At 37.0% G+C, this 13,010-nt stretch overlaps 1 protein-coding gene across 1 annotated transcript in view; it reads right to left on the reverse strand.

The window, feature by feature from the left end:
- Nucleotides 1-13,010, reverse strand: part of grik3 (glutamate ionotropic receptor kainate type subunit 3) — a 78,177-nt gene that overhangs the window by 50,030 nt on the left and 15,137 nt on the right. Inside the window, exon 3 of the mRNA XM_028579910.1 lies at nucleotides 9,302-9,456. Coding sequence (XP_028435711.1) covers nucleotides 9,302-9,456 — 155 coding nt within the window. The remainder of the gene's footprint in view (nucleotides 1-9,301; nucleotides 9,457-13,010) is intronic.

Raw genomic sequence — 13,010 nt, forward strand, 5'->3', positions numbered from 1 at the left:
AAACCTAGACCCCAAGAGTACAAATATGACGCTGAAAAGGAGCATAATATGGGCTCTTTAAGACACTGGACCCATGGCAATGTTTGGCATTTTTGTTTGATATTTGCCAGGAATTTACCAATGATCAGAATTGGTTGTTTTATTGTAATTACTTTTCAGACTATTGACTAATCGATTAATCTACTAATGATTTCAGCAACTGCCTTATTTTGTTGATTTGGTATACATTTCACTGAAATATTGATATTCTTGCCATAAATTTGATGAATGAAATAGTTCTTAAAATAATCTTCAATTGTTTTTTAAATTAGGTACACATTTCCAAACGGTTACCAGATTCATATGCATTCAAATATAATACAAGGCACAGAAAAAAAAATCAAAATGGCTTGAATTTAATTAGACCTAGTGGGATTTAAAGACCACAAAGTGATTTATTTTAGTGTTATTTGTGTTTAGGATGTTGCAACCCTTTGGCCTGACAACCTGGTATTATTTCACTAATCCTAGAGAATACCAGGTTGCAGAGAGCTGAGCTTGGAAATAGCACCTGTGACCTGCTGATGCCCCTGAACAAACCCCCAGTGCCTGAATCACTGCCTCACATATCTCTGCTGCTTTAGGCAGAGTGGCAATTCTGGAAGCCAAGCTCATCTTACTATTTATGACTCGAAGCCTCCCTGGATTGCAAGGGGACATGATGCATAAACCGCCCAGTGGAATCCGTCACATTAAAATAAATGAATCCTTCCATTTCATGGGGAAATCTCATTAGAGTACATTAAGTAATTGCTGGAGTATATAGTAATTTGACTGTTAAGAGGATAAAATGTGCATTGCTCAGAAGCACTTTAACAAATTTAATAAACAGAGGGAAACCTGCTCCTTGGGAGGAAAATCCTGCAGATAATTTGCTTTGCCCTTTTCAGAATACTGCCATAAGCACAATAGCCTTAAAGTCTTAATGTACAAGAGCTCCCGCAACTCCATCCAATAAGGGATAAGCAGTTCTTTTTAGCATCGCACAAAATGTACTCTAATGATGTAGAGATGGGAATATTATGGAACATGTTTACAAGTTCCCATTTAAACAACTACACTGAATGTTCGTTATTGCAGTGGGCGCGTGCAAATTGAGATGCATGAATTTCATTTCATTTGATTGGTTCTTGTGAATCTCAGTCAAAAGGCTTCAAATTAGCATGTCTCCAATAGACAAGAACACAAAGGCCTTTAATTAGTCTCTAAGGTCCTACCACAATATATAAATCAGCCACTAATTGCAGTTGTTTCCTTAATTTGTCCTTTGAGGACTTTGTGGATCAGCTGCATTCAAAAGCCACAGACAGATGTATGTGAAGAGAGGAGAATCTAAATTCAACTCTTAAACTGCAGAAAGGGAAACCAGACCATTCAAACTTAACAGAAATATTAACAGACATTGGGACAACTAGTGGTAGTGTGAAATCTGAAAGTGTTATGTTACAGTATTGTTTAAAACTATGCAATATAAAGCAAATAATACTGGCCAGACTACCCTTGATTACTCCAGTTATTAATCAGAGTTACTGTATTCAAGTAATTTACCGATTACTCACTTAATCTGTACTGCTGTTTTTTTACTGCATGGCCGCAATGCTCCAGTAACAAGAAACCAAGCCTAAAATAACAAGAGACAGACTTTGGTAGCTGATATACCTCATCCGAGTGGTGTTATCATGGCAGCAACATTTGCATTATAAAGTATTGTACCAGATATTGAGCTACAGATTTGCCGATCTATTGACATAAAGTGAACGGATCAAGAAAGTACATAGCCATATACACAGTAAGGGCAGTTAACCAAGCAACAACATGGTAACAGCTTACTGTATGTATTAAAGTGTTAAATATTGATATTGGAACACAAATACACATATTCAGAAAGATAAAAAAAAAACTAGCAAAACTGCAAAATGCAGATTACAAGTGCATAAAGTGTTATTATTTAAGTTAATAACTTATACATTAATAAAACATTTGGCCTGCATGTAGGCTAAATGAAAGCCTTTGGTAATCTGGTGTGCATGAAAATGAGGATGAATTTTATTCTTAAACAGAAGCTGTGAGTGCAGAGGGGTCTGCAAAGCCTTAAGGAACTGACAGAGACAGGCGGTGCCGAGTCAAAATCATAGGTTTCACATTCAACTGTACGTGCCCTTGCAAAAATCCATGTTGTAGCATGAAAGCCCCACATGTTATGTTTCAGCAAACAACGTGGGCAAGTGCACAAGCATAAACCCACCCTCTGCTGTTGTAGTGGCAGACTGCCTGCAAGCCAGCTTAGGTTGGAATCATCTGGCTACCACAGAAAATACTTATTTTAACATCCACTGCATTTACTGACTTGAGACTTTAAAGAGAATGATCTGAGCACAGTCTGCCAAAACAAAGCAACATTAAAATAGAATGGTGTCGGGTTGTTTTGGTTTGTTTTTTTTTGGGGGAGGATTTTACAAAATAATGATAAAGTTATACATTACGCAGTTGAGAGGTAACATTATATGAATACATTCAACATGTTTCTACTATATTACATTTACTTATATACTAATATACTATACAAATTTCTGATAAAATTTGCCTACTTACAAAAGAGATGGGTTTTTTAATTGTATTGGCTTAAATCCATGGTTGCTTTTTTTTTTTTTTTTTGGGGGCCTTTAATTTTGACAAGACAGCTGAAGACATGAAAGGAGAGAGAGGCGGAATGACATGCAGCAAAGGGTCGCAGGTCAGAGTCGAACCGGGGCCCGCTGCGTTGAGGAGTAAACCTCCATATATGGGCGCCTGCTCTACCAACTGAGCTATCTGGACGCCCACCATGGTTGCTTTTTTACTAAATTTCTTATTTTTGCTGACTGAAGTACACTGACATTGTCTAATTTAGCTTGATCTCAACGCTGTGTTATGATAAAATGGAGTCTGGTATGTTGTTTTCCCATCAATAATTATTCATTCATTCAATTGTTTGGGCTTACATCCAAGATCGGAGTCATATTTTCTTGCAATGTAATGTAAACATGGGTGCTTATAAGAATATGTTTGTTCCTGTCCTTAAAGCAATCACACAAACAACCTAAATATTATCAGATTTACACCCATTGTCTCAAGGAAACGGGGAATTTCGATTTTCAGCTGAAAAAATACCATGTCCTTGTTTGAAGTTATTTTTATCTTTTCCAGTGTGTTCAGAATAAATACAGTACCCACGATGTAATACCAAGACAAGGTCATTTTTGGTATCTGCGCTTTCCACTACTGAGTTAAAAACTGTGATAGCATTGCCCTTGTTCAACATGAAATCTGTGCAGAGGAGAGGCAAGATCAATGACCTTTCTGTTATTTTCTGCCAAGCAACAACCTGACCTTACTTGCAGTTACAACCAGCTTCACAAAAACATTGCATATGATTTAATTTTTTTAGTTGAACTCCAAACACCAAATAACTTATATTACATTAAAGGTCCCATATTGTAAAAATTGAGATTTCCATGTCTTTTTTTTATTATAAAGCAGGTAGTTGTTATATAAATATTGTCAAAGTATCAAAACACTCAATCCACAGAGAAATGCACAGAGCCCATGTTCAGAAACTGTGCCGCTACAATGCGGTTAGTCATTCAATGATGTGAAAGACTTGGAAAAGCTGACCAATCAGAGTTGACTGGGCTTTTACAGGAGGGGGGCTTAAAGAGACAGGCGCTAAAATGGAATGTTTTATATGGCTGAATACAGGTTTATTCGGAGAGACAGTATGACAATTTATATTGCAAATATTTTTTTTTAATTTAAGCATCTAAACCTGTTATACAACCCAAAATACATGTATGAACCAAGCAAATCAAAATTAATAAATAAGTATTTCTACTGTATAACATAAAACAATATAAATCCATAACCTCTGGATATAGCTCATAATAGATGGGCATATACTAAAGATATAGATAGATAGGAAGTATGGGGTACATATACATATTTTATTTGTATTTCCCTCCATTGTATGATACATTGTGCTTGTTTAAACGAACTCCTTGCTGCCAGACAAACCAATGCCCAAACAATGAAACTAGCTCATTATGCTCTTGGATACATATGTGCTCGCCCACTACATCTCTGCAGGGTTGCTCTTTTGTACTTTCTTTTCACTGGTGGGATTCCCAATCTCCCTGTGAATAGCATCCTGTCTCCCTGGATGTGCAACAGCACTCAGTTACACAATGATGGCAGCTAACAATGACCAACACAAAGCACACACACAAACCACCATGAACGTTTGGAAATGCGGCCAATTTCGGGAAGAATATGTTTCCTCATAATTATGGGTAACAACACAACACTTGGGACTAACTGTTATACAATACTGAGTTAGCCAATACTGCATTTTGTACCACACATAGAAAGAAAAGCAGGCCAGGAATCTGTTGCATTTAATCAATGATAAGTATCATCAAAGGAAATTAAGGGTGTTGGTTAATTAATGGTGTCTGGCAGCATGTTGGCTCATTAGTTAGCAAAGTAACCTCACAGCAAAAGAGTTCTGGGTTTGATCTTAGCTGTGGTTCTTCTCCCCATGTTCACTTGCATTTCCCCCCATTGCTCTGCTTTCCTCCCGCAGTTCAAACACATGCAGGTCAGGTGAATCTAAGACTCTACAATTGCCTGTAGGTGTGTTGAGTGAATGTGTTTGTCAGTGTGTTAGCCCTGCAGCAAATCACTGACCTGTTCAGGGTCACCCTGTAACCCTTATTGAGAATAAGGAGGCATAAATGGATAATTGCTTGAGTTAATAGCCTGCTATATGATCTAGAAATAATTAATTAGTTTATTTGGAAATCTAACACCTTTTTAGCACTGCAAATTGGGAGGTTTCACTGATTCTTCATATTCTGTATTCCCATTTAAAAAGGAATATTTTCAATATTACTCAACATAGGAACACGTTACTGTCCTGGATAATGTAACCAGTTTTAATTATTCCAACTTCGTTTTTGAAAAATCATGTTTTGTCCCTCATTTTGGCATGTTGGACGGCTCAAAGTACAGAGCCTTGGCCTCCATTGCCATAGAGAAGAAGCCTGTCAGAGGCGCCAATCAGAGTGGTAGCAGCACAGCCATCTAACATTGTCAATGGGAAAATATATAAATGTACGTGTATGTTGGTGTGGTATAGAACAGTGACAGACAACCAGAACATAAAGTGGTCCTGTGCCATGCTAGTGTCTATTGGCTACATCTTCCATTAAACAGGTAGTTTTTATTGACTTAATCAAAGTGTTAACTGTTTGATCATTAAGGTCTCTACTGTTGATATTGTTGAAACTAAAAGTGTGATAGTGACTGAAGGGTATGTGCAACAAGTCTGATGAATTAATTTTAATTACCGTGTTGTAAGTGTTATCATTTGTCTGTGTGTGTGTGTGTGTGTGTGTGTTTGTGCGTGTGCGCCGGGATATTTAGTTTAAGCCAACAACATTTACAAATTAAAAATTAAAATTTCAAATATTTAAAAGCTATCACTTTGATATGTTTTTAGCCCTAGTCTTACCAGTACGATGTTTATAGTAGGGCTGGATGATTAATCGAAAAATAATCGAAACCGAAATTCAGAGCCTATAACCGACATAATTTTAACAAGTCGATTATTCCGGTCTTTTAATCTTGTTAATATTTCCGCGGCCGCCCACTGTGTGTTAATGTACTTTTCCCTTAAAACATATTACGGCCGCCGCGTGTGTAATCACGTGACTCCGCCCCGTTTACATTAAAACTTGAATTACTTTTTTATTTTTATTTCATTGTAAAATCTACAGTTGTAGATTTAAGTTCAGTTGTTTGAAATATTTAATAAATAAGCATTAATTGCTATCTGTGTGTTGTTTCCTTATTTTAGAATCACAAAGATAGGATTATGCACTCTTTCATTAGAAAAAATAACCATGAACATATGTATAAGAAAAGAATTTTTTTTTTAAATAATTGTTCAATAATCCTAATCAAGATAACTTCTTTGATTAATCGTGATTATGATTTTAGCCAAAATCGTCCAGCCCTAGTTTATAGACACAATATTGGTGCAACATAGGGAAGCTTTTTTTTTTTTTCTTTGCACAAGCTTTTTTAGGTGTGTAGGATATGATCAAAAGTAGCAGATCAAAAAGTTTAGAGAAAATCCCGCACACTAGATAAATACAACGTTTCGGTCTCAGACCTTCATCAGGTAAATTCAATCAGGAATTTACCCAATGAAGGTCTGAGACCAAAATGTATTTTTCTAAATAAATTATTGCTTGCGTAAAGGTCAGTGTGCGGGATTTTCTCTAAAAATATAGACACAAGATTAAAACATGTTAAAACCAAAAGGAGAATATTCTCGTTGAAAATTAATGCTTTTTTTCTGAAGAGCTGTCTTCTTATGTGCATGATTATGTTACAAATGTAAGCTAAGCAGTGTTAAAGCTTAAACGATTACAGGGCTCATGTTAAATTTGGCAACTGCTGCTAAATGTTTGTGTTCACTGATAATGCATTCGAATGAACATGCATAGAAAAATAAAACCTGCTTTTAAGTTTAATGGCAGCATCATTCTAGCCACAACAATTCTAGCCAACAACAACATTATACTAAACTCTTATTAATGCATGTTTAATCCCTTTAAAAACAATTATATAAATCGCTTAACATATAGTACGACTTGTGCTTGCATAGGAATTTGTGTTCTTGAGCATAGTAATTTTGCTTTAATAGTTATATTATACTTATAATATTCAAATATCTCTGAGCAGAGGGAAAAAAGATTTTGTTTACAATATTAAATATTAATAGCACATGTATACTGGATAGGCATTTCTAATCATGTACTGTATATTAATTGTCTATCATCATTTCTAAACGGTGATATCAGTTTCCATCAGTTTCATTTTCATTAACTTGTTAATGAACAATTAATTAACTTGTATCAGTTTAGTGTTTTTGGATTTAATAAATGTGTAACCATTTACTGATATCTGGCAAATACAGTTAATATGATATAGTGACTGGTTATTTCAAGTGTTACCAGTCTCATTTAATTTAAATAAGATCCTATTTTACTTGGCTAATAGTCTAATCAAACAAGAACAGGAATATCAAATAAGCTCTGACAAATGACCCTCTAATTTTTGATAGAGTGGAACAAACATGGCACACACATTTGGTTTATTTTTTATAGCTGGTTGACACAGGCTATGCTAAATATATGCAAAAATCTATAATGAAGGATTGTGCTCTATTGTGATTTTCAACACTTGAAAAAACATGAAACCAACTTTTACAAAACTGCAGACATAAAAGTGTCTTACAACAGATTATTATTGACGTTATTAGTGTAAAGACCATTGCACTACAACAGATATAACCATCATTATCTATTTGAAATCTCGAGCAATAGACATGAGTTGAAATATGTCCCTGTAGATTTATCACCTTGGAGAATAAAGACCTTTATATATTTATTCATAGTGCAACGCATTTGCAGCGGGTTCTCACACACACACACACACACACACACACACACACACACATACACACAACACACACACACACTCTATTTCTTCTTGGGGCATACTGTAGATAAAGCTTGCCTCAGTGACTTGTCTCACACACAGACTGTCTCTCTGTAAAGCCGACTTGAATTAGAGCTTCCATTTGTCATTCAGACTGATCCATGCAGACTTCATTGTTGTCCTTAATGATGTATTTAGCAGACTACCAATAACATGGCAAATAATTGTTTGCTCAAATACTCTGCCTCATACCAATCCATTATGTATAATGAGTTTTTATATTTCCTATGTTGTCAGGCTGTGCATATGCAGTAGTTAATGTGTTTTGTTGTTTCTTTAACTTATTTATTATAACCACTAAAGGCATTAGTGTTTCCCCAACTAGTTTCGCTGTATTACAGAATCCAAAGCAAAGAGTTCTTATTGTAAAACAATCTCATATCGGTAGTTGATAGTAGCAGGAACGTCTAGTGTATAAGGGATAGATGATGCAGATTATGATGATGCTTTTAATGTCAAGTGATTGTCAGACAAAAGTGTCCTTGAGCCCCACAGATTACTCTAAATCTTCACCATATTAAAACTATTATATGATAGTGACAGAAATACACATCAAAGAAATAAATATGATTAGAAAACCGTTATTCTTAATTCCCCAAATAATTTCTTCAAAATGTGAAATCAAGTCAATGACAATGTTTCAAGTGTCACAGCATTTAGACAAATGTGTCGTGTGTAGGCTACAGCTTTAATGGATCATAATATATTATCATATAAATTGAATTTGGGCTTCTGTTTTTGTCCATAACGAGAAAGGCTGTTTTAATTATGTTATTTCACTGTCCACATTCAATCTCCATCCAGCTCCATCACAGCTGAGAGGCATTCTTATTTATTTGATATGATTAGTAGTACTCATGCAGCCCTATAATGTTGTGATATCTCCTCTGTCAGAGGACTGTCAGGTAACAACACATTTGTAAAATCTAATTTTATGCTCAAGTGGTTCTGCTTCTGCAATTTATCGCAGCTATCGCTCACCCTCTCTCCTGCTCGCGCTTGCTCGCTTTCCCTTACTCCTTTCTCCCTCTCCAGTCTCCACCCTCTCTCCCCAGCTTAGTGAGGTGTTTTGATCTCATTATCATTCCCAAACATTCACACCGGATAATCTGTCAGGGCGGGAGCCTGTGCTCTGCACCGTACAGGGCACCCTGGTCATGATTAGGGGTGTCGGGCGTGCTTGCAATGAAAATCCCTTCTTTTTTTTTTTCTTTAAACCAAACTAGATGTAATGGGTATATTTTTTTTTTCCTGCATGCTATAAAGAATTGACTGTGTCAAGTAGATCCTTGAGTAAAGAGTAACTGCCTCAAACTGTATGAGGACAATTGTGGGACACCCCAGCACGGACACAGAATTGATTAGCAAAACCGAGCAGCGGGACTTGGGTGCCCTTTTACTAACCACAAATCCCTTTCCAGAAACACTGCACAATGCACAGTGAACCTCCATTAGACAATCCCGTTCCACATTGCACGATACAAAAACAGCCACCTCCCCTGTCTGTAGCCTATTGTTATCACAGAGGTAAAACCCTCCCTATGCCAAATCCTCACCTCACCGCCAGTTCAATCAAAGGCTCTGCCAGGGAAACATGGGAGCAAGACAATGGTAACTAATGCCAGGTGGATGGGGGCTCTGAGCTGTGCCAAGCTACCTGTGTCCATCACCATTCCCACCCCATCTATCTTCTCACTCGCTGCCACCTTTCTTTGTCCACATATGGTGGGAGAAAATGTGCAGACCTGCAGCCTTGGCGTTTTGTCATAGTGGGACACAAAGGTGGCCAACAGCAAGAAAAAAAGCTCCACACTGTGCATGAACAAGAGTTTTGGAAAGTGCACCTTCAAATAGCTATGTGTGTGTTTATTTAGGAAGTTGACTTACATAAAGATAAATACAAGGTCCAGTTAAATATTGTATCCTTGGCAACATATGTCAATAAGCAATTTGATCATGACCCCAAACAAGCTTACTCACCAGCTATGCTTTGGCTGCCTCCTCTTTCTGTGGTTGAAAAATACATAATGTATACTGTACTCTGCTGTGTAAAAATGCCTCTTAACCTATAGAAAACAAAACTAAATGTACATTTCGTTTTGTGATATATTTCTAACCCATATTCTAGAGCTGGGCAATACATCAATATTATATTGATATTGTGATATATATATATATATCAATTTAGATTTTGGAAATCGTAATATCGTAATATGGCATAAATAGTGTCTTTTCTTTTTAAAGGCTGCATTACAAGTGATGTAATTTTCTGAACTTACCAGACTGTTGTAACTGTTCTATTATTTGCCTTTACCCACTTAGTCATTATATCCACATTACTGATGATTATTTACCAAAAATCTCATTGTGTCAATATTTTGTGAAAGCACCTATAGTCAAAACTACAATATCGTTGCGGTATCGATATATCGAGGTATTTGGTCAAAAATATCGTGATATTTAATTCTCTCCATGTCCCAGCCCTACCATATTCCCAACTTGGATATATACTATGATTACAAGTCTTGTCTGGCTAATTAAAATAATGTCTTTAACCTCACTGCAACATTATATTCTGTCTAGAAGATACTCCTTCACGCATCCTTGCTGTGAAGCATCCTACTTATTCTGCCGTTGGCCATGTATACCCTCTCTCGCTATCTCAGCATGCCCTTATATTGTCAGCAGCATTCATCCATGTGTGAAAATTGCAGAGATCCTCATTCCTGTAAGAAAAAAATGGAATTGACCTTGTAATATTTTACTTTTAAATGTTAATTCAACACTAAAGCATGCAGTGTAGAAACCTGCTGGCTTTTTACTGTATTTGCTGAAACTTTCAAGCACTCTGCACTTGTGGTCACAATGGAAGTGGTGTCACATTAGTGTTTTTCATCATCTATGAAAAGAAAAATGTCCGTCAAATTGACATGACATACCATAATTTGTACAACTAAAATAAGAAAACAATATAACATGAACTAAAAATGACAGACCATGATTACATTTGAAAGGCGAATTATGGGATGTTTTTAGAAACAATTTTTGCAAGTAACTCAATACAAATGAATGATTGAGATCTTTCCCCTAGTCTTGAACAGAAACACAATTTGAAATATGAAACATATATATATTTTTAACCCATACACTTAAACAACAAAGTAACAACCATTATGTAGAACCTAAACAAACTATAGTCTTTGCAAGACAGCTGAGTATTGTTTGTTTACGATTGGTCTTAAAATATAAGTTGTCACCCATAAACACATGGCTATGTTCCTTTTCCCAGTCAGACCCCAAGTGGGCTCCATCTGCCTGGCAAGCAAAACACAGTGATTTTGTCTGAGCATCTCAGCTGCTACTTCAGTGGAATGAAGGCTGTGTTCATACAGACAACAGCACGGTATGAAAAAAATAAAAAATGCATTCTTCATTTCAATGAGACACAGCAGGTGTGCCACCACAGAGGGCTTTGGCAAAGAAAAAAGAAAAACATGCTTACAGTAGTAGTATTGACAAATCACATTTGGGCAGGCTTTGGTTGCATGCAGGTGAATAATCTGTGTGGAGAGCAAAAGAGGCGGAACGCATCAGCTGAAATAATAATAATTATTATTATTATTGAGTGACGACGATTTAGCTTATTAGATTTTTTTTTTAAGTTTCTCTGCATTTAGGCGCCCAGATAGCTCAGTTGGTAGAGCGGGCACCCATGTATAGAGGTTTACTCCTCCATGCAGCGGGCCTGGGTTCGACTCCGACCTGTGGCCCTTTACTGCATGTCATTCTCCCTTCTCTCTCCCCTTTCACGTCTTCAGCTGTCCTCTCAATTAAAGGCCTAAAATGGCCCAAAAAATAATCTTAAAAAAAAAAAGTTTCTCTGCATTTATATCTAATTATAGAGATTAGCCGAAATGTCGTCTGGACCTAAAACACCTTCAATATTTATCGATTAGGGCTGTAAACAATGACCGGTGCACGGAAGAGGAAGTCTTGGCGCCGATATCCGTTACCTGGATAGCCACTGGCTACACCGGAAACCCAGAAACATTAGCGGTTGCTGCCAGAGGTTGTTGAAGACTGATGGCCAACGGGTTCCGAGATTGGGTCAAATGTGTCTCAAGTGTAAGTGATAGAGAGGATAAAATGTATAATTTGTCTGAATCTCCAATAGGTGGCATTACTAGCAAGGTAGCCAAGTTAGGAGCTTCTATGGCCTATGGTCAGGCGACATGCACCTGTGCATTAATCCCCATTAATGCAGCGTGAGCCTCAGCTTTGATTTAGAGAGAGAAGCAATGCCTCTGTCTCAACATGTCTACTAATGACAATGATAGTGTCATTAGTACACTAAGTCTATTGTGAGACTACTTTACCAACAGAGCTGATGCTGATGGCGAACCCATTGACATAACAAAGCCTGTTTCCAAAAGGTGCTATAAAACAGTGTCGTGCAATGGAGGAAACACGTCAAACCTAGCCAAGCACCTCAGTGACAGACACCAACAGGTTTGCAAATAAGCTAGCTGGCTATTCAGCTGGATGGAGATGAGCTGCTAAATTATGAGAGATACGTAGCGTATCAGTAGCGTAACGTATCAATGTCAGGCCTACCCTGTACTGTAAATTGCATGACAAGCATTTTAGAAAATGTGAGTATCAAAAACAACAAAAGCTGTGGTAGGCACTTTATTGTTGGCATCATTGGACAAGTATTCCATAACAATCTTTCAGCATGTTGTTTTCAAGTGGTCTGAGAGAAAACCAGACTTCTACATCTCCTCTTGACTCTGTTTTCAGGCTTGTAGATATTCTAGCCGTGACGGGAGACTCTGGCCACTCACAGGTCATTTCAGAGAAAGAATGCGTTCCTATTGGCTGTTCTGCACATTGTCTATGCAACAGAGAGGGAAGAGGGAGAGCTACAGGAAGAGGTCTCACTTCAAATTTTGCCATTTATTTGCATTATACCCACTGCAGCTTTGAGCTATAGTTGTTTGAGGTTCTCACTTTGATGATTTTTAAAATGAATATGCTACATGTCACATCTAAACTGCAGTGGCTCCATAGTGTCAGACAGAATGGCCAGTAAAAACGGCACACTCCCAATGTAAATTTAGCGAACATCACATTGCTCATTGTGAACACAATGCCCCTGGCTAAAACAGAAAATACAATTGGGTTGCTAGCAGGGTGGGAAATTAACTTTTTTGCCCACCAGCCACTGTGGCTGGTGGATGCCCAATTTTACCTGCCACTTATATTTTTTACCAGCCACTTTTTCCGGAATTCAAATTTATAAAAGTGCACTAGCATATTTTGAATTGCTTCAATAAATATTTTTTTATTATTAATACATATTTTAT

Source organism: Perca flavescens, chromosome 6 (genome assembly GCF_004354835.1).
Source record: "Perca flavescens isolate YP-PL-M2 chromosome 6, PFLA_1.0, whole genome shotgun sequence".
NCBI classification, from domain to species: Eukaryota; Metazoa; Chordata; class Actinopteri; order Perciformes; family Percidae; genus Perca; species Perca flavescens.